This window comes from Choloepus didactylus, chromosome 19 (assembly GCF_015220235.1).
Source record: "Choloepus didactylus isolate mChoDid1 chromosome 19, mChoDid1.pri, whole genome shotgun sequence".
Taxonomy (NCBI): Eukaryota; Metazoa; Chordata; class Mammalia; order Pilosa; family Megalonychidae; genus Choloepus; species Choloepus didactylus.
In genome coordinates, this window is record NC_051325.1 from 15,481,664 (window position 1) to 15,503,272 (window position 21,609).

General features: G+C 44.1%; 1 protein-coding gene across 2 annotated transcripts in view; it reads right to left on the bottom strand.

Moving 5' to 3' along the window:
* Positions 1–4,674: 4,674 nt before the first annotated feature.
* The window catches only part of DTD1 (D-aminoacyl-tRNA deacylase 1), a 214,483-nt gene continuing 197,548 nt past the window's right edge, over positions 4,675–21,609 (bottom strand). For both annotated transcript variants that reach the window (XM_037811390.1, XM_037811389.1), the window contains 2 exons: positions 17,870–18,043; positions 4,675–9,110 (listed from right to left, as the gene is read on the bottom strand). In XM_037811390.1, the coding sequence (XP_037667318.1) occupies positions 17,891–18,043 (153 nt within the window). In that variant the 3' untranslated portion in view covers positions 4,675–9,110; positions 17,870–17,890. The remainder of the gene's footprint in view (positions 9,111–17,869; positions 18,044–21,609) is intronic.

Genomic DNA, 21,609 nt, shown 5'->3' on the forward strand with positions numbered 1-21,609 from the left:
CACCCTGAATGTGGGGCGTGTGTACGGATGGCCAGGGAGGAAGGGCGGCTCTACTGTTCAAATCTCCCAGGTTCCAAGGGATTCAAGGCTGCCGCAAGAGTCTAAGCCTTCATTTCAGTTCAGCCCCAGACCTTGTCTCTAGGTGTCACACAAACCACTGGACTTGGCGTAGCGCCCCTGGGTTCTCCGAACGGATCCCCCCTCCCAGCCACAATCCTCCCTCAGCCGAGGGAATGCTGTGCTACATCATCAGTGTGCGCCGTCCCTCAAGGGAAGCCCTGGGCTGCTGGGCTGGGCTGCGGGGCTCCCAGCTCGTTTCAGAATGCAGAATGTCTGAGGGTGTCTTTACTGCAATGCCTTGTGGGCTGAGCACAGCTGAGGTTTTCTCCACAGAGAGAGCTAAGGACAGAAAAACTTCCAGGTTCACCCGTCAGCCAGATATAGCACCCAATCCTCTGGGCTCCCTATCCTGAGACAGATATGTTCCCCGATTCTCCCAAGGTCAGCTGTCACCAAAAGCCTCTGTCTACTTGTTGAGGATTCGCTGTCTGCATTGAGCAGTTATAATTAAAACCTCACTTGGAGCTGGGCTGAGAAAGTGCACGGCAAGGCTTCCGTGAGGGAGGGGCTCTCGGCTCTAGGTTCTCGGCTCTCAGCACGGGTCCGCAGTTTTACTTACAGATTTTATGCTGTGATCTCAGGAATTCCTCCCAATTCATGTCGGTGGATGTTGAGTGTACAGTCACGTTTGTCTCCCCGCTATTATTACAGGTTATTTACTGGTTTTTTGTTCATTTATGAATTGTTCTGGGGGAGACTAAGTCTTCCACTTCTTTCTATGCCACCATCTTCCCAGAATCCCCTGGGCACTGGGATTTTAAAAACTCCCCAGATGACTGATGTGTAGCTCAGGCTGGGAACCTCTGGTAGGCCTGGAGATGTGACACTTACCTGCTGACCCCAGCTGCATGCCACTCAGGTTCCTTCTTTGGAGGGCAGTGGTTCCCAAAATTGAGCTCCATCAGCATCAGCTGGAGGCTTGTTAAAACCCAGATTGCTGGATGGCAACCCTAGTTTCTGATTCAGTGGACCTGAGGTAGGGCCTGAGAATGTGCATTTCCAAAAAGTCCCTGGATGATGCAGCTTCTGATAGTCTGAGGTCCCCACTTTGAGAATCACTTTGGTTAGGGTAATTAGCAGTTCCCAAATCAGACTTTCCTGTGGAACTCTTTATAGATATCAGGTGCCAGCTCAAGCTTGCTGAATTCCAATCTTTGGAATGTGTTTTCAACAAACTCTCAGAGCAACCCCACCCACGAAGCCCATTTGAGAACCTCCACAGTGGGTGGTTCTGGGACACATCTGTGGCTGCTCCAAGGCTGTGAGGAACTTGTAGCCTCGCCCTACAGGAAGGGGCCAAGACGGCAGGCTGGTTTAACAGAAAGGGGAAGACAAACCTCTAAGCCTTGGGATGCAAGCTGTCTGTGCCTCTACGGGAAGTGATCCATGGATGGTGTGCCCTGGGGGAAGTTCTAAGCACCCTGAAGCAGTCACAGACACTCCATCCAGGAACCTGGTGGATGAAACCTCAGAGCAGGTCACCTCTGGGCAGCAGAACACAACACCCTCCATCGTGACAGAGCAAAGGTCTACCGACATTGTTTTATCCCTAAAACATCCTGCTAGTCTCCTCTACTTGAATTAGGAAACTAACAGTGAACCAGAAGGATAGTGGAACAAAGAGAAGCATCCGCATGGATTATCCACAGATCTAGGAATTCCTGATGGGATGAACAATTTGTGTATTTTTTTAATGGCTCTAATAGTAGAAAAATCACCCCCTTTTCCCTGAGGAGACTAAATACTAGGTAAGACTGAATTTCCCAGCCCATCAGGTCTTCCCATCCTTCTCCATATACGTTAATACGTTTACTCAAAGATGTGAGCTGTCCCCAAGCACTGGGCCCTGTGCTGGGGCTTCACAGTGGACAGGACAGACATGGCTGTCCTCAAGGAGCCTGCAGCTCAGTGGGAGAGCCTGACAGCAGCCAAGTCAGTGCACCAGGAAGTGTGTGATGTCCATCTGTACTAAGTGCTAGCAAGGAGAAGAACAGAGGGCTCCAGAAGAAAATGGTGCGAGGGGCAGGGGTACGGGGGCAGAAGAGGCAGGATGTACCTGAGGCTGGGTGCTCAAAGGCCCCCTAGAACAACTACAATTAAGTAGAGGCCTAAAGGATGAGAGGAGCTGGCTAGGGACACAACAGTGAGGTGAAGGGAAGAGAAGCCCTGCCAAGAGAATAGCATGTGCAAAGGCTCTGAGGTAGGAGGGGGGCTTGGCTCATTTGTAGAAAACAAAGGTCAAGGAGGCCAATGGCACAGAGAAACATAGGGAGATGGGCGGGAAGAAAAGGGAGATGATGTAGGGTGACCAACCATCCCAGTTTTCAAGGATATGGGACTTTAAGTGCTAAAACCAGGAAAAACCCAGACGTTCTGGGATGAATTAGTCATGCTGGAGGTAAGGTCAGAAAGGACAAAGGGGAGGGAGGCAGAAGGTGAGGTCAGAGAGGGGGGGTGAGAAGCCTGGAGCCAGGAAGCCACTGAAGGTTTTAAGTGGGGAAGTGCCATTAGATGTCTACAGACTGGATGAGGGAGAACAAATGGAGAGCAGGGAAACCTGGTAAAAGCAGCTCTGGTCATCTAGGTAAGAAGAGCAAATTGGACCAGGATGGCAGTGGAAATGGAGAGGCGGTGGCAAAGGCAGAAGCAAAACTGTAGGGGCTAACTGGGCATCTCCATAAACTTGAAGGTCCCAAGGGAAAGAAGGGAGCAGGGAGCAAGATGGTGTTTGTTCCTTGAGTGAGAAAGGCAAGCACACACCAAGTGTTTGTCTCCTGTGTCCCACTGGAAGGGATGACAACTAGTTCATTACTATCAAGCCATGCAGCTTGGCAGTTGCATTGCCAAGGGAAGGGGACACGCAGGTATAGAAACAGTCCTTTCAGGATAGGACTCTGCCCAGGAGGATGACAAGGTGTAGCAAAGGGCAGTTTCTGAAGCCACTTCTCAGAGACAGCCCAAAGGATGTTCCCCTGGGGTGCAGACAGGCCCTTCCCACGACCTTTGGAGTGAAGGTTTTGCTTGTCTTCCTAAAGTGACTGTCCCTGTGGCTGACCAAATTAGCTGGCCTGTCTGTTGGGAGAAAGGGTGGAAAGAGGTGAGGGAAACACACAATCTTCTGGCTTAATAAGTGAAGATGGAGAGAATGATAGAGGGAAACAGCTAGAAAAGAGAAGGGAAACCAAGGCCACAGCAGCAGAGGGACACAGACAACCTGAGGCTCAGCAGGGAAGGGGCCAGGAGAATGGATACCCCAACCTATCCTCTTTCAGCCACTCCATCACCTGCTGGAGCCTCCCACTGGCCAAACCTAACAAGAGGCCAGACAGCAAGTGCACACAGGCCAGCCTCCCAGGCCAGGGCAGGATGGAGCAGGATGGGAAGACCTGGATGGGAAGATGGGAAGCAAATCCAGCCCAGAGGGAATGAATGAGTGGCAAGGAGGAAGGGGATTAGGAAAAGAACTACGTTCAGAGCGAGATCATGAGTAAGAGCCCTGCTGTATGGAGAGGCTGACAACATGCTAGATGCACCCCACAGTGTGTTTCTCCACCACTTTGACATCATTGGGGCAGTTAACGCTGTGGGGAGAGGGGTTAAGAGCACAGGCTCTGGGGCCTGGTGGCCTGGTCTTGATCCCGATGCCTCCACCCCCTGATGATGTGACCTGGGTTAAGTCAGTGTTGGGAGACTATCCTCCACGAGTTTCCTGTTTCTGTGTATCCTGTGAACACAAGTACCAACTGCTGTTGTTCTGGGGCCATCTTTGCAAGGATACAAAGATACAGATGGTGTCTCCAGAGCAAAGGTCAGACACCTTGTAGAACTCTGGGGTTCTTAAAGCTTGGGGTTCTTCTCCTGTAACACTACCTGCTGCCTGTGAAGTTGCTGCCTGGCCCTTTGTCACCCAATGGAACCTGGGGTTCAGGGAGCTGGCCCAAACGGGACACCAGCTTCTGCTATTGCTGGAATACAGTCTGGGCCTTCAAGCCTGAATCAGGAATCTCCATTCTTCTGCCACATCCATGACCTATAAACGGGGTAAAATCTCATACCACACCCTTCACAGCCCTTGGCTCTCCAAGACTCAATTTCCTCAACTGTAGAGCAGAGATAATAAGTGGGTGGTGGTGACTACAAGAGTTGATACATGTCAAGAACTTAGAATAGCTTTTGGTCCTTGTTTACTGTTCAAATTAAGTTAATTTTATCTACTCCTGTGAGGCAAATATTTCAAACTCAAAAAAGGCAAAAAAACATTGCAAAAGGGGACCCGAAGTTCAACATAGATGAGGAGACAGACTTTTCAGATTCTCTGAGTGAACTGATTTCAGAAGTTTTGAAATAAAGACATCATTATGCAACTGTTACCACTTGTAACTTTAAAAAATCTTCTATAAAGGAGAGATGACAGAAAACCCAACATGTCAAAACTCCAAATTCAAAAAGACATTCCAGACAGGCCAGTTTGATGAGGATCCCTGAAGAGATTCTAGAATAGATGATCAACCAGATGGCTTGTGAGTCTGTGGAAAGGTACACAATGATGACTGGAAACCAGCACGAGTTCACAAATAATGCACTGTGCCATCCTATTTTTTTTTTTTTCTGACAGGATCATTGGATTAATCACCGGAAAAACCTGTGAAGAGTATAGCTTAATCTCAGCAAGAATGGGCAACATGGGAAAGAGGAAAGTGGGATGAATGAGCATTGTAGGAGGTTTCTAATGGAGTGACATCTCTACCCTGGTGCTGTGCTTACCAAGACCTAGATGAAAACACAGAAGGCATGTCTGAGATGACACAGAGCTGGGGGGAATGGCTGACATGGCATCTGAAATACTCCAACAGGCCAGAACCACAGGCTAAGGGAATAGGTTAAGTTCTTCCTTTGGGCTCCTCCCTGGCCTGATGGAGGTCTACATGGAATAAACCTGGGTTTTCTTACCTACAGGCTCCATGTGAGGCAAGGATGTGATGCCAGGAGAAAGCTCTAATGCTGCATCCAGCTGCGTGAGCCCAACAGTGAGTGGCGTCCTAGGCAGTGCCATGGGCCGGGCTAGTGTGAGATCTTTTCCTTTAACCTCTGCAACCACCCCTGAAATAGTTGTTACTGCCCCCATTTCACAGAAGTTTAGAAAGGGAAATAAACACAGGTCATACAGCAAGTAAATGGCACAGCTGGGCTTCCACCCCAAGTCTTGGCCTGCCAAGAGCCATGACCCCACCATTCAAACAGAGGGCCTTGGCACTGACCACACATTGGCAAAGCCATGTCCATCACTCTCTCAGCCTTGTTACATGAGAAACCACTGAGGAAACAGACCTGGAGAAGACAAGAGAGAGGGGTGCAATACAGCCTAAATTTAGACTTTCCAGACCTCTTAGGTCTGGCTTCTTCCCATGACCTACATGTGCTCCCCATTCCCTCTCCCCAAATCCAGCCCTAACGACCTGCTGGCAATTTTGGAACCTCCCTTCTGTCACATCTGCACACAGCTGCACCTGCTGTTCCTCCCTCTTCCATCATCCACAGCTTTCACCTGGCCAATCCACCTCTTCCTTTAGATCTCAGCTTTCTCTGGGCACTGCCTTCTTGGTCTCAAAACTGGCTCTAAGCCAATCTCCCTTCTGGTGGGTGGAAGTGGGCTACTCTCAGGTGATACATTCTTGCTCAGCGACTATGACCCTAACTCACCAACCCCTCAGACAAGATCCAAAACCAAGAAAAGTTATCTTAAAGAGCTCTTAAGAAATTTAAGAATGTTTTCCAGAACCTCTAAAAACATAACACACCAGTGTTCATACCAGGAATGAACAGAAATGCAGTTGCTTCTGTGCAAGATGGGCTCTTTTGGGAGTGTTCTTCTTTTCCAGGTTTGTCGTAGGAGGCCCTCCTTCTCCTGTAACTGCATGACTTCTGAGATGAGGTTGACTCTATTTCTAAAGGACCCAGATCAGCCATGAACTGCAAGCTGAATGTTCTCAAAGTGCCTGGTGGAAAAAGGGCAAACCAGTTTGACAGAAAACATCACCTCTCTGGCCTTGGAGTTATTAAAATGATCCCAGGTCAGAGGAAAGAAGGTGTTTGTGGAACTAAGAACTATCTGTTCCTTATGACCAAATCAATGAAACAGCAAATTCTCTGTGTGCAAGTCAGCGCTCATCAGAGAGTCAGGATGCAGGTTAGGGGAGAAACCTGCCTTCCCCAGGACCACCCACTGTGAGGCAAAGCTATGGCGTGCCCAGCTCCAGAAGATGCCTTTATTTGGTCTGTGTTTCATGCAGCCACAAGAGCCTGGTCTCCCATAAAGTAAACCACAAAAGGCAAGATTAAACGGCCCCTTCGCCCAGTGCTATCAGCACAGTGCTCTATTTAAAGTACTGGACCTGCAGTCGGCTAAAGCTTCTCAGAAAAGCCATACATGGCACGGTCTCCTCTCCCATCCTCGCTAGAATGATGTTTTAATGGACGATAAACAGCAAGCTTTAAAAATAAGAAGGAAGCAGGCATTGGAGGTGTTAGGAGGGATGGAAAGACTGATGGTTTCATACTCTGCAAGTAGAACTGCACCCAAAATCTAACTTTAGCCATTGCTAGCACAGTGATAGTTGGATGTTAACTTTTGGAAGGGCAGTGAACAAAGGCGAGAAAGGGACCAAGCCCCTTTTTGATGCAGCTGTGGATGTCATGGGATTTCTTCTTTAACTTTTTTTTCTTTAACCTTGTCCCATGGTGAGATCTGGCCTCGCTGCTCCCTTGAGCCATTCTTGGGTGTACACACGGTGTATTTCTCTGTTCCTAGGAGTTGAAAATGTCTTCAGCATGATGGAAACGCTTCCTTCAACCCAATGCTACAGAAGTAGCAAATGTTTTCTGATACCATGTTCCCTGCCTACTGCTCAAACACTTCTGGTGACTGAAAGCTCTCAAAATCATCATACATTTTTTGAGTAGAGTTGACTGTTGAAAAGCTTTACCTTAAATCAAGCCAGCATCTATGTTTATGCAATTATTGCCATTCTCATATTTTTGTCCCTTGACCCAGTGCTGTGTCCATCCTTTTCAAATATCCAGAGGAAGTTTGGGGTTGTTTTTTGTTTTCCAGACTAAATAGCCACAAATCCTTCAGCTCTTCTTCCTTTTTGGTTCAGTCTCTCAGCAACTCGACCACATCATCTGCTCACCCTCCAATCTGTGTTGAGGGGATCCAGGAACTGGGCCGCAGACGACAAGAGTCGTTATTCTTTACCAACTGCCTATGTGTCAAGCACACTAGCTCTTCTCTCTATGCATTCCTTATTTATCCATTACCACAAGGACAGGCTGCAGCTGCTTTATAGACATAAATTGGTGGCGATAACATGTCATGGCAGGGGAACACATGAAAATCCCTTTAGCAAGCCCACAACCCTGCAGGTGAGTTGACAAAAGCGTAGATTCAGCCAGCTTTACTGTGAATTTCAATTTGCTTTGTAAAACACTTCATAGCTGACTCAAAGAGGAGTGCTCTGGGACATCGCAGCCCACAGAGCTGGGAGAGCTTACCAGGGATTTGCACTCTGGGGTGTAATGATTCTGCATCTAGAAGTTTAAATGATCGTGGAATACACTGGACTGCCCATATTGGTTCAGAATAAAACAACCTGGCAAACACTTTCCAGCTCCATATTCCAAGTATTTGAACATACACTGGAGACATGATTTGAGCTTTTTTTTCCTTTCTCCACATTTTCACTTGAAGTAGACAACTGTGTCATACTAGAGGGACTCAAATGTTATTATAAAGGTCACACATAGAGCTTCAGCATTACAAAGATGCCAGATAAGGATGGTCTCTTCTGTAGTTAAGAAATAAACACTTTAGAGTGGTAAGTATTTATATAAGCATTCATAAAGACATTCCATAATGTCAAAAATGACTCCTATTGATGTTTTATTAGTAAATTAAAATTTAAATGAGAAACTATTTGGGCAGAACTGGGTTCTTTCTCACATAACTGTGGGGATCCTGGCTTGGAAATATGGACAACCACGTAGCGCCTAGAAAAGGAGAAGCCATACAATCCAATATGCTGAAACCTTTCTCCCACCTCCCAAAAATGGATATAGCAACATGGCAGCCACACTTGATGACCTGGTCTCAGACATCTGGCCACTCTGGATTGAAACTGGATTTTTTTTCCCATCTCCTCTCCTCTTTCCTGCCATTGCATTTCCAAGTAAAAAACTATCAACTGTAAATTACCATAGGTGGGCTCTCACTATGGAACTGGAGACCTGTGTGGACTGCTCAGAGAAGGCCTCTTGCAAGAGGGTTATTTGAAAAGAAGTGTAGATACACACAGAGAGGGGTCACACATACAGCCTTTTTTTATAGACATCATTAAGCAAAAACACAGTAGGATTTGTTTAACAAAGCAGTTTGTTGAGGTCTGGGGTTTTATTATTTCTTATTAGAAAAAGGAAAATTTACAAGATGCAGAGGTCTCACACAAGACATTATCACGACTATGAACCAGTGTTGTGAACACTAACAACAGCATGAATGTGTCTGAGACTCATCCTGCATCCTGGACACACAGAAACACATCACAGTGTGAAAGGAGGACTCAGTGACAGGTGATGTTGGACCAGCCTGTTCCAAAAGCAAGCCAAGACATTTTAGAAACCAGCAAAGCCCTTCTTGGGAGAAAGGCATGTGTATATATGCCCTGCTGCCATGTGCGTTTCGCCTGTTTGGAACTGGGAAAGACCAAATGGGGCACACTCCCCTGGAATGGCAGGACACGCTTCCCACGTCAGAGCACAACTACAGAAATTGGTATCGTTCCTTTGGTTGTTTTTTTTTTGTAGGGCTACTCAGGTTCCCAAATTCTTATTTCTGTCTTCCTTTTCATGTTTCAGTTCCAAAGCCTTAAAGCCGAGGAGGTACTTAACGTCTTTCATAAATTTTTCAGGATCCAGTTCTGACCAATGATAATGCACTAAAAAGAACAAAAATAAAACATTACTCAGAAGGGTCTCAAAATTTTTGCCTTCAAATCCTATTTTTAAGAAACAACAACCAAGCATAACAAAGGAACTGAAGCTATCCTTTCAAGTTTTTACAATGACAGTAGCTTCACTATGAAAAGTCTGCCATGTTGCCATGTGCAAAAGTATCTCCTCATCAAAGATTCTCCAATTTATTAGTAATCCATTTTTAAGACACTGAACCAAATCTTTGGAAATTAAACGACATACTTCTAAATGATCCATGCAAAAAGAAATCACAAGGCAAATTAGAAAATATTTTGAAGTGGCTGAAAATGAAAATATAACATATCAAAATTTATGATGTTCATCAAATGCAGTGCTTTGAGGGAAATTCATAGCATTAGGTCTTATATTAGAAAAGAAGAAAGCCGTCAAATCAATAACCTGAGTTTCTACAATAAGAAACTAAAATGGTAAGAACAAATTAAATTCAAAGCAAGCAGAAGGAATGGAATAATAATAAGAGCAGAAACCAGTGAAATTGAACACAAACAGAAGAGAAAAGTAATGACAAGATCAAAAAAATTAATAAACTTCTAAGTCTGACTGAACAAGAAAAAAAAAGAGAAGACACAAATTACCAATATCAGGAATGAAAGAGGCAATATCACTACAGATTTTACAGACATTAAAAGGTTAAAAAGAATATATCACAAACAATTTTATGCCCACAAATTCAACAACTAGGATGAAATGGAAAAATTCTCTGTGGGGGAGAGAGGGGAAGCTATGAAAGTCTTATTTCCAAATCCTTTTGATAATAAGGGAGATGGAGGATTGGGGAGCCTAAGAAAAGCACAGGGACAGAGAATAAACTAAATGCTTATTCTTGGGATATTTTCAATACTACTTAAAGATTGGTTGGTTCTTCACTATAAAATGTCCAAGTGTCTCAATTTCTGTAATTCTGAGGCTACAACAAAGACCAACTAATCTTGCCAAGATTTCTGACATGAACATCTGTCATCCAAGAGCTTAACTAAATCTCAAAGCCCAACAGAGACATTCTTATTCACTCACATCTGAATTCTAACTAGATGGATGTCAGTAAGAGCAAAAAGATTCTGATACCAGTGGATGTGCCCATGGTGATGCTACTTCTGTGAATGTGCCGCCTATATGCTCAACCCAGACCATGTTCTAGGGAAGGGGTCGTGTGACAAGCAGATGCCCAGAAGGAATGAAGAGCCTTCCATCCCTGGGCTCCTACTCGATAGCAAGGCCCCTGGGCCTACACAGAAAAGGATGGTTAGAGCTGCAGCTACTCCATGCTTTTCAGTTCCATTTGGAACCACCCACAAGATTAAAATTTAGTGAGGCTGACCCCTTGAGGTGTCCAAACTCTGAAACCCATCTGTTACAGTCCTGTACTACTTTCTAAGAGATAGATGAAAGACCTCCAGGGACCATGAGGGAATGGGAAATATACAATGTAATTTCTGGCACCATATTGCTTCAATTTCTAAGTCAAGAAAATCAATCCATTTGTTCCTATATTTTAGTCAAGGTGTTAACCTAAACTTAAGAATCTGGGCCTGCTAATAATGTCTCTTTCTCCACTTGCAATACCAGTAACTGAAATCCTGAAATTGGTTCCCACATTGACCCGTGGAGAATCCCATCTTCTTGGCGCAAATTTGGTACCTTTGTTTTTGAATTTCAAGTGAGGTTTGTGATCCTGGTTGAATACATTATTTCTTTCCATTTACTTCTATTAAATATTCTCCATGTTTTAATGCTTGGGATAATAAATTTATGCTTCAAATGTTTGCTGCACAGATGGGAATTATAAAGTCTACTACAGAAGAATAAATGACCTAGAAAATGTTCATGATATTCTATAAAAAGTAAAAAGAGGTTTCACAATTTATATAGTATGTCCCCAAGTTTGTACAACTAGAGAGTTACAGGATTCTCTGCAAAAAAGAAAAATATTATAAAAGCATTATGTTAATAATGGTTATCTTAGATTGCTGAGATGGCAGATGATTTTTATTTTCTGTGAGCATTTTGGCATTTTTGAAATTTTTTTATAATGAATGGGCACTAATCTCCTACTAAAATGGCTTTCAAAAGAAATTGTACAGTAAAACAACTCAGAAATTCCAAATTCCATACTAAAGAATCACAGAACTGGAAGTGAGCCTGAGCTGAGGGGTTCTCAAGGTTTTCAGGCAAATCACTCAGGCACAGGGACTTTATACAGGGTTTAGAGCTTAGTGTGCTACTTCTGAGAGCCCTAACAGGGAGATGAGAAGGGCGTGACTACTCCACACTGGAACAGGCAGGCCTAACTGTTAATAATGATGTCACTATGAGTGATCAACTCCCCAACTGCCTGAAAGAGCACTGTTCTGCTGAAAGCCACTGCCCTATCACGAGGCACAGACTGGTAAGTAGATGCTGCTATTTCCAATCATTTTTTAAAAATGTTTCTTCTCCTTTTCTTGAGCACAGCCATAGAAAAACCTGGGGACTGGTTACAGGTCAACATCTGGAAGTAGTGGGCGAGCATGGAGCTCACACACACCTGGAAGCATGAACTGGGAAGGTGGGAACAAACCATCTACAAAGTCCACTTGGCAGATAAGAAAAGCTGCACAGAAGTCATGTAAAAGCTGATGAACACGTGATTCTCTAGAAAAGAAGGGTCCACTGAGGCTTGAAAATAAGAAACCATGGATGAAGGGGTAATGTGCCTTCCTCCAAGACCTGCTGAGAGAGGGACATCCATTTGAAACGCATTCTTTCGATGTCCCTGTGGACAGTGGAGCTATTTGTGGGCAGGCATGACCTGGTAAGCAGTGGAGTGAGCAGTGACTGATAACTTAGCACCACAGTTCCACAGCCTTATAAAAGAAGGTTAAGGGACCGCCGACTTCTTCCAGCTCATGCCTTCCAAGGCAGGGGCAGTGGGGAACTTCATCAGTGAAGCCAGCCCAAGGCCAGAAGTGAGGAGTCCCTCAATGGCTTTTTAAAAATAGAGTCCCTCAAAGATGCCAGCTCCCAGCTGACCTGCTTCTGCCTTCATGCCAATCAAGCGACCACAAGAGGCAGGTACTAGACTTAGGACATACACATATTATGAACTTGCTCCCTGAATCACTGTCTAAAGAAGCAAGCTTTTATCTAGCTAGCTAGCTATTTATCTATCATCCATCCATCCATCTATCTATCTATCTATCTATCTATTTCAGATCACCACTGGGAAGCTAATCTAATTTCATGTACCTAGAAAGCAAGGCTGACCTATGCATAGATAGGAGAGCTTCTGGGCAGTCAATGTTACTGATGAAGGGTTCACGCTGACCTTTTAGCACTAGTCTAGAGTCCAGTGGGCCCTCTGCTTAACTGTCAAAGTAAGAGAAACTTGTCATTGCTCACATGCTGATGGTCCTAATGTGACTGATGAGAACACAGGAAGAGTGATTGCATTTCCTAAGAAGAAAGGAAAGCTTGGTGCGATACAAGAAAACAAGCAGGAAGAAAAATTGCTATTACCTGAATAGAAAACAACAAACTCCAACATCAGAAATTCAGAGAACTAGTTTTTACTTTTTGGCATAAATTCTTCCCCCATCTATTTCTGAAGGATACCTGTATATATTTAACCATGCCAGTCTTACCCAGCTTAAAAGGTTCAGATGATGGGCTGAAATTTATAAAACTCTAGGTTAGTGCTGTTAAGAAAATTTTCTGCAATGATAGAATTGTTCTCTATTGACAATGTCCCACTGGCCATGTGTGGCTACTGAGGAACTTGAAATGTGTCCAATGCAACTAAGGAACTGAATTTTTAAGTCTCCTCAATTTAATTAATTTAAATTTACATACCCACATGTGACTTAGTGGCTGCTGTATTAGACAGTGTGCTCTATTGATGTGTAAGCCTAGCGCTGACCCTAGGCAATACACAGGACCAGTAATCATAGCCAGCTTCCTGCCAACTTATTTTCTAATAAATAACGAAACTGATGTGGAAACCTGGGCATGGAGAAAATCCAACCTATTGCTAGCAAAGTAACATAATGTGCCTTCTCTGTCATAGGGAGAAAGCAGATCAACCTCATGGATTACAGAAGTCCAAAACCACACTTGATGTTTAGGAACCACCTCCAGAGTAAAGAGAAAATGGGGCAAATATATATATATATACATATTTGAAGAAATAGCAGCTAAAAGTTTCCCAAATTTGCTGAAAGACATAAATTCACAGATTCAAGAAACTCAACAAACCCAAAGCAATCATTAGAATGAGACTCAGATACAGATGTTGGAATTATCAGAGAGAATTTAAAATAACGATCATTAATATTTTAAGGGCTCTAACACATGCAAGAATGGATGGGTATTGTAAGTAGAGAGAGGGAAACTGAAAGAATCAAAAGGAAATGCAAGAAATCAAGAATACTATAACAGAAATAAATAATGCCTCCAAAGGGCTCAGGAGTAGGCTCAACAGGGAAACAATCGGTGAGCTTGAAGATAGTTCAATACAAACTTTCTGAACTGAAATGCAAAGAGAAAAGAGGATGGAGAAAGGAAAGGAAAAAAAAAAAAGAACAGAACAGAACACCCAAGAACTGTGGAGCAAATGCAAAATGTACAGCATACACAGAATTAGAATTTCAAAAGGAAAAGAATGAAGGAAAAGAGCAGAAGAAATAATTTGAAGAAATACAAACTTAATAGGAGACAATCAATCACATATCCAGGAATCTCAGATAACACCCAACAAGAAAAATTCCCCAAAACCCATACTTAGGACTATCATATTCAAACTAAAGAAAATCAGAGACAAAGAGAAAACATTGAAAGAAGCCAGAAAGACAAAACCAGACCAAACACTGTACCTATAGAAAAACAAAGGTCAGAATTACTGTAGACTTCTCATCAGAAATCACACAACCAAGTGGAGAATGGAGCAAAATATTTAAAGTGATAAAAGAAAAAAAAACACCAATCTAGAATTCTATACCCAGCAAAATTATTCTTCAAAGGCACATGAGGACTTTCTCAGACTTGACCTGCAAGAAACGTTAAAAGTTCTTCAGGCAGAAGGAAAAACAATGTTAAGTCAGAAGCTCGGACCTACATGGGGAAAAGAACAGCACTGGAGACGAAATGAAGGTAAAAGACTATTTTTTTTTTCCTTACTTTCAATTAATCTAAAAGATAACTACTCAAAGTAAAAACAGTACAACATAATGAGTGATTACAGTACATGGAAAGTGAAATGAGTGACGGCAATGTCACAGGGGATGGGAGGGAGGAATTGGAAATACTGTTACAAGGGCCTGCACTACACAGGAGGTGGTATGGTGTTATTCGAAGGTGGACTTAGAGTAGGCAAAAATGTTTATTGTAAACTCTAGGGCAACCACTAAAAAATTTCAGTTAAAAAAAAAAAATCAAAATACCACCTCAGTGGCAACAGCTAGTTGTGCGCCATGAAACACCAGCATGAACTTGGGGAAGTAGTGTGTGTCAACACAGGGAAGCAAAGAAGCCCCAGAAATAAAAGAAACCCTCTCTTTACCAGGAAAAAAAGAGGGATTGAACACTCCTTTTAATAGAACACACACACGTACACTTCAACTGCTCCAGCTCATTACAAAGAAATGTGCTCAGCCAGGACACATCTTGCTGTTCACACAAAGGTCAAGTTGAAAAGGCAAACAGATGGCAGTTTCCAAAACCCTGTCCTTGTTTGGTTTCGAGTGTGCTGACATTTGAGGACAGAAATGTGAGATGCCAGTTGGGAGCATGTTCCTGCCACAACCTAATGCAGCTAAATAAATACTCAAATGAGGCAATCAGGAGCAGAAACCACATTCTTTTAGCGACAAGTTGCCCTGCTGCCTTTAGTTCTGGACCAGAAAGGGGGAAATTGAGTTGCAGCTTCACAGAGAAACTTGCATCCTCCCAGCAAGGTGAGGGAGCCTGAAGGAATGAGAAAGAGGACAAAAACAGAAGTTAATTTTAGCAGTTTCACGTCCATTTGATAAATTAAGAGGCAAGTTTGCAATATGATAGCAAACGTCGACACCCTGGGAAATGTCCTCTGAACCAGGAAGGTTTTTGACTCATTTTCAAAGAAAAATAAGTCCAAGATCATGCAGTTTCTCATTCTATTTTCTGTTGCCTTTTCTTTCTCTCTCATGCTTTGGAAACTCAAAGCTGCTCCCCTTAGAGCCTGAGAGACTCCCTAGGGCTCTTTCTGTTTTTAAAGAAAAGCAAATGAAAAACTGCAGCTCCCTTTATCAAGGGAGGGAGGGAGGCCTACCGCTTTTCTATGGAGCAAAGCAAACGCCAAGGTCACCTTCTCTCTGTCACTACTTAATTCAGCTCTTAGAGATATCTGACTATTCAGTGGTGATTTCTTGGGTCTACAGGGGCATCAAAAACCCACCCGCAACTCTCGTCTCTGTCATTAGTTGGAAGACTTTGGGTCTTCCAATCGGGGAACACGGCTGAATTCCCAGAAGGGGGAGCGCGCCCTGCCGCCCCGCCCTGACCCTGGCTGTGGGTGGAGCAGAGGCCGCCAGTGTGAAGGCTCAGGGGTCCTTCCACTTTTGTCCATCTACATCTGGACATCAGTGCCAGCCACCAGGCCTCTGCCACTGTCTCTGTTTGGAATAATTGCACCTGGACACCCACCTGACACTATCAATAAATGAAGGATTTTCTTGTGCTCCCAGCCAAAAACCCAGACACCACTGCAAAACCAAGGAAACGTGGCTTCTACATTTTCTCAAGCTGATCCGTATTTCCTCCCCAGTCTCCATCTGGTAGCAGTGGAGCTCTTGAACCCACCTCGCCTCGTCGTCAAGAGCTCCCTGTGTCCGCAGCGGCCAGGTGGCCTTGCAATGAGGGGCAGCCTGTCACTTGAGGTTTGCTTTCTTGATCGGTGGCACCAGAGGCCCTCTCTGCTGACTTGGCCTCACCCCAGTTCTCACCAGCACAGCACATGCCTCCCAGTCTCATCCAGGAGGCTGAGATTACAGAGGTCATGGCCAAGACCTGGCAGATCCTTCAGCCTATGAAGAGCTGAGGCCATGACCCCATCTGGCCTCATGACTGGGGCTGCCCACTCTTAGCCTCTGGGGCAGGCTCCCCTGCCCCTCCACCAAGGACCCTGACACAGCTCTCTTCTGCACCCCTCCCAGGGAGGTGAGACTCTGCATTACTGCCACGCCACAAGTGAGGTGAAGGACGCTGGGAGGCACTGTGGCAGGCCTCTTCGCTGCCTAACCCTCACTACCCTCCTACTCAACCACAGCAGCTTCATGGAGACCTGAAGCAACCCTGTGCAGCATGCTTCTTCCAGAACTCCCGCCAAGAACTAGAGCCCAGGCCCCATCGCTTCCAGCTTTCCCATCAACCTAACCCCCGCCCAAGGATTCTGACCTGGAGTGGGGAGCCACTGACACCTCCCCTAACCTGAAGGCTTCACTTCACCTTCCCTCCCACGTCACCCTCTCCCACCTCTTCCCTGGGGCTGTAATGATGATATGGCTGCAGTGAAATTGATTTACGGGGAAGGGAAAGGAAAACACATCTGTATAATATTTTCAAAATGCTGTTCCCTTGTGTTCGCTTCTGCAACTGTGTCCCTCTCCGGCTACCTCTTTTTGAGTGGCTGACAGAACAAAAGTAAGATTTACCCCAGGTTCTATCCTATACAATCTGTACCCCCAAGAAGAAAATAAACACAATTACAAGTTTTTTAGGAGAGCAAAAAGTCAGTACTGGCAAGTTCTGTGACAAATGTCACCTCTTAAAACTGGAAAATGTTAGAAAGAAATGCTCACGTTCACCCCCTGCCCTTCTCTTGCTGTGCTCAGTTTTCTTTTTGTGAACATGGCCTCCTAGATGTTCCGACATAGTTACTGCCCCTGTCCTCTGCACAACTGGCTCGTGGGGATTTTTCTTCCCAGAGAAATAGCAAAGTTGCTGCCCAGTGCTTTCACAATATCACCATGTAAAGAGATCAGTTTTTACTCTCTCATTTAACAGAAGAAAAACCAAGGAAGCAAAAATTACAATTACATAACTTACTCACCATCACACAGAAATTAGTAGGATGGAAATAAGAACCTGATGCCTTTCTGAGTTACTACTCAACCATTTAATTAGTACCATTGAAAAACTAACTCAAAGAGCCACTCGGCATCCCGTTAGCTAACTGTGGCACATTTTGCTTCTTTGGATTTAGGATTTCTAGACAGATTATAAATCTCAGAACTGAGCAATATTTGCAATGACAAAATTGACCACTGAAAGAAGCAAATCATCACCAAGTTTTGGAGAGTGGGAACAGAAGTTTTATGCTACGTAAATGTTGAATGCAAGAATGGAGAGGAGGGGAGCACGGCGAGGCTTATGGGGAGCTCTCGGTCTGCGCTACATGGCTCCAAGTGCCATGCGGATGCTAACAGCAGCATCAACAGACACAGGCAGCTTCAGGGGTCGGCACACATGGAACCAACCCTGGGTGAAGACCCCCAGCCCATGGGCACCAGGCCCTCCTGTGTCCCAGGAAGAAAATACAATGCGGTGTGCTGCCTGTTCTCTCCATCCAGGAAGGGAAGGCAGCAGACTTAAACAGGCTGTGAGGGAATGCCTACAAGATGAGTTCTGCCTCAGAAACCCTTCTGACCTCTGTTAGTTTCCCCAAAATGTGAGAGGATGGACTCATCCCCACCTGTGGCCTCCGTCTCCAACTCTATGGCTCCCGCTCAGAAGACACGTCTCCCTCGGCCCCGCTGCTGGCACTGCGCTCTTCTTTGCGAGGAGTGTTTCGCTCTTTGCTGGATTCAGAAGGCCCCTTGGCTCTGGTCTTCTCTTTCCTCTGCTGCTGTTTTTCAAGCTTTGACAGCTGATTACAAAAAAAGAAAAGGATTATCTTACAAATGTGCATATGGGTCTGTGCCTGTATATCCAAAACACCAATTACTTCACAGGAGGTGATGGCTGTTGAAAAGGCTTTTATCAGATAACCTGGCACACTGCGACGATTCAGGTATGCCAAATTATACCCAAAATGTTAATTGGGCAGCACCTGAATCACATAGATTCACCGTAAGTGTAGTCTCTCTCAGACTTTTCCCTATCCGTAATTCAGCATGCTGTGCAGTATTTAGGAAATGGTCAACCAACTAACTTAGGAGAGCTCTATAAATAAGAAAGGTTATAGTCTGTTACTTTTTTCTTTGACAGTTCTATAGTTCTTTTACCACTGAGTTGTCCTCCACATACTGTTTTCTAAAGGGTAATCAAAACACTCCGCTCTTTATTAAGGATAACGTAGAAGGCTGTGAGATGCATTTAGACATCATCTTTGAGATGATGCCTGCCTCACCCGAGCCAAAGCCCTGAGTGCTCCTGGCAGCTGCATGGGAGGTGCAAACTGGAGGTGGCTGCAGGAGCCTTCCCAGACTTCCTCCCTGTCCAGCAGTGGACATGCCTCTGGCTTCCAGCTCCAACAAAACGTGGGTCCAGTTTGCCACTGGATATCTCCACAACTTGTTCAAAGAAGTATTGTTTGATGCTTAGATCAACTAATGTTCCAAGTGACAACACAGCTACTGCACAAAGGCCAGGTGAGAAACTTGTCAGAAAAGAGTGGCCAGGTTTTGGTCCACAGGATTGTCTTGGTCCGAGAAACACCATCTGTAACAAAACCTGAGGGGCAGCCACGTTCAGCTGCATCTGGGACAGACCAAGTCCATGAGTATTTGATGGTTCTCATGAAAGGGGGGCAACTTAATGAAGGGCTGGTTCCTCCCTCATGGTCCTTACCCCCATCCAAAGGCATAAAGAAAGTCACTTAAACCATCCTGCCAAATCATCCCTCTTCTATTATAAATAGACTCTGAGCTAAAACCTTTAGCTCTCAATTTGGTCCAGAAAACCAAATTTATTGATTAATAATTAATTGATGATTATAATTTTGTGTTTCCCACTCTTCATTTGCCTACAAAGCTCTAATAAATCTCTAGATTGGTTAATATGTTAATTAGATTTTGCAAAAGACGACATTGTTTCACTGTGACCCAGTGACTCTCCTCCCAGATAGCTCTCTGGATAAATCCCCTGACACATGCAAAGGGAGGCTCAGAGGAATAACTGCTGCAGTGTTATCTGTATCAGCAAAAACTCAGAATCAACCCAAATGCCCACTGACAGGAGGATGGAAAAACATAACACAGTGTAGTCACATAAAGCAATTCCATAAAGCAGTTAAAGTCAATCAACAAGATCTACATGCATCAAAATGCATAAGTCTTTAAAATCATGTTATGTGAAATAAAGTCAGTCTCAGAAGAATATATATATTAGGATTCCATTTATGTGTATACTTTTAAACATACACTATACCCATTTCTTCTGGGCTCCTGCATATGTAGTATGGACTGAGAACATGTACACCAACATCAGGGTATTAGTAAACTTTGGGGAGAAGCAGAGGAGAATGGGATCATAGTGAAATGAACATACATGGGTTTCAACTGCAACTGTCAACTTTTACTTCTATGAAAACTAAACCAGACCCAGAGCAGGGCTACTAACCACTGCCAGTCCATGAATTATCTGTGACTGCCACACGGACCACTGACAAGAAGACACCTGTGCCAGATGTAAATCAATACAGCTTCCTTTATCAACAGTCTTGCTAAGAAAAAGTATCAGCTACTCCATTGTGTGTTTAGTGACAGAGCTGAGTTCATTCTGGCACAAGCTTCATGTGCAAGCACTTTGAGTAGGAATGATCTCTAACACATATGACAGAAGGTTAGCATTTTTAAAATTGGGCAATGGGTACACAGAACCCTTTGCTATATTTTTCTCTGTATTGTTATTTTTCTACAGGATACTACTTTTCTCTATACTATCTTGCCACACATAAGGAAAGACTATTCTGAATCTAAGATGACAGCCTTCCTTCCTTTTCTTTCCCTTTTAGTGTTAAAATGCTTTCCTTTATGAAATGAGAAGGGCAGTAGATGGGGGTATGTCTGTCTCTTTCACTTATTTGCAAAATGTTCTTGGAAAACAGTAAGTTGGCAATCCATGCTGGATCCTCCCAATTTCATTCATTCATTCCTTTTATTCCTGGTTCATAAAATCCAAAACTCAAAGAATCAATGTTCTGCAGTAAACTGTGATAGTTGCCTTTTGCTGCCGGCAGTTGACATTAGTGGTATGTCTATATGTGTGCTTATACATGTTACGTGTAGACGTGTGTACACATACACTCAAACATGTTCCAAGTTAGACATCAGAAAATATGATTAAAAACTAGTAAGATGCTCTGTCAATTTTCTCTTCTTCAGACGTATATATAAAAGTTTGAACATCACAAGTAATATAACCAACAAGAATACTTACATCCAAGTAAACCAAGCCTCCCCTCACCGCCCAGGATTCAATCTCATGGAAAGGCTTGTTTGTGATCCAACTTGTTGTTTATAGACTACTCTTTAAGACTATTGAAAAGCCAGATCCTGAGAGGATGATGGAGACGAATTCCCAATTAGTGCAGGCCTCCCGGATCCCTTTGGTCTGCACTTACTCAGAGATGCCACCCAGCAGAGCACAGAACTGCAGGTGCCAACCAGATCTGCCACCCTGCCCCACCCCCTCCCACCACGGACCCAGCTTTTACATCACGTGTGATCATTACTCAAGCGAGAGTATAAACCATATAATGATGATTCTCTTACATTATTTACCTTAAAACAAGCCAACCACATATGGCACCATGCCTCAAAGTTCTCTGTGAGAACACTGTGAACTAACCTAATAAATTTAAGCCTTTTCTCGGAAAACTTGGAATCCAGTGCATACAAAATGTGGAATTTACATCTCAAGACAAGAAAGCAGCTGGATTTTTTTTTTTTTTTTTTGAGGAAACAAATAAGACAGAATGTAAGACAGATAGACAACACGAGATAGAAAGACAGAATGAAAAGGAGAAAAAGAAAGAAAACTGGTATTGCATACGGGTCATCTAAAATGTCAACAGCCTTCGTATCACCAGTGAGAGGCACATCAAGGAAATTCTTATCCACTGTGGCCCTGTGAACACATGATTCACAAACACCGAAATGGAGGGCTTTTGATTTTTGTTTATTTTTTAATCAACTGATGAGAGTTTCCAAATTCAAAGGAGAGAATACCCAAACCATGCTGGTTAAAGTACCTCTGAAGGAAATCCCCACTTCCAAAGGCAGCTCCGGGCACACAGCTGCCTACAGACCCCCTGGGACCAGGCGTCCCACCCGTGGTGGAGCTCAGGAACATGGCAGCCAAAGACATGGACATCCAGATGCAAACCCCTCCAACTCAGCTGTAAACTGATTAAATCTACTGAGAAATAAGGATGTTTCTTTCCAACTAAGATGCCCAAGTTCCAACCACATGGTGGGAGAATGAGGCAGT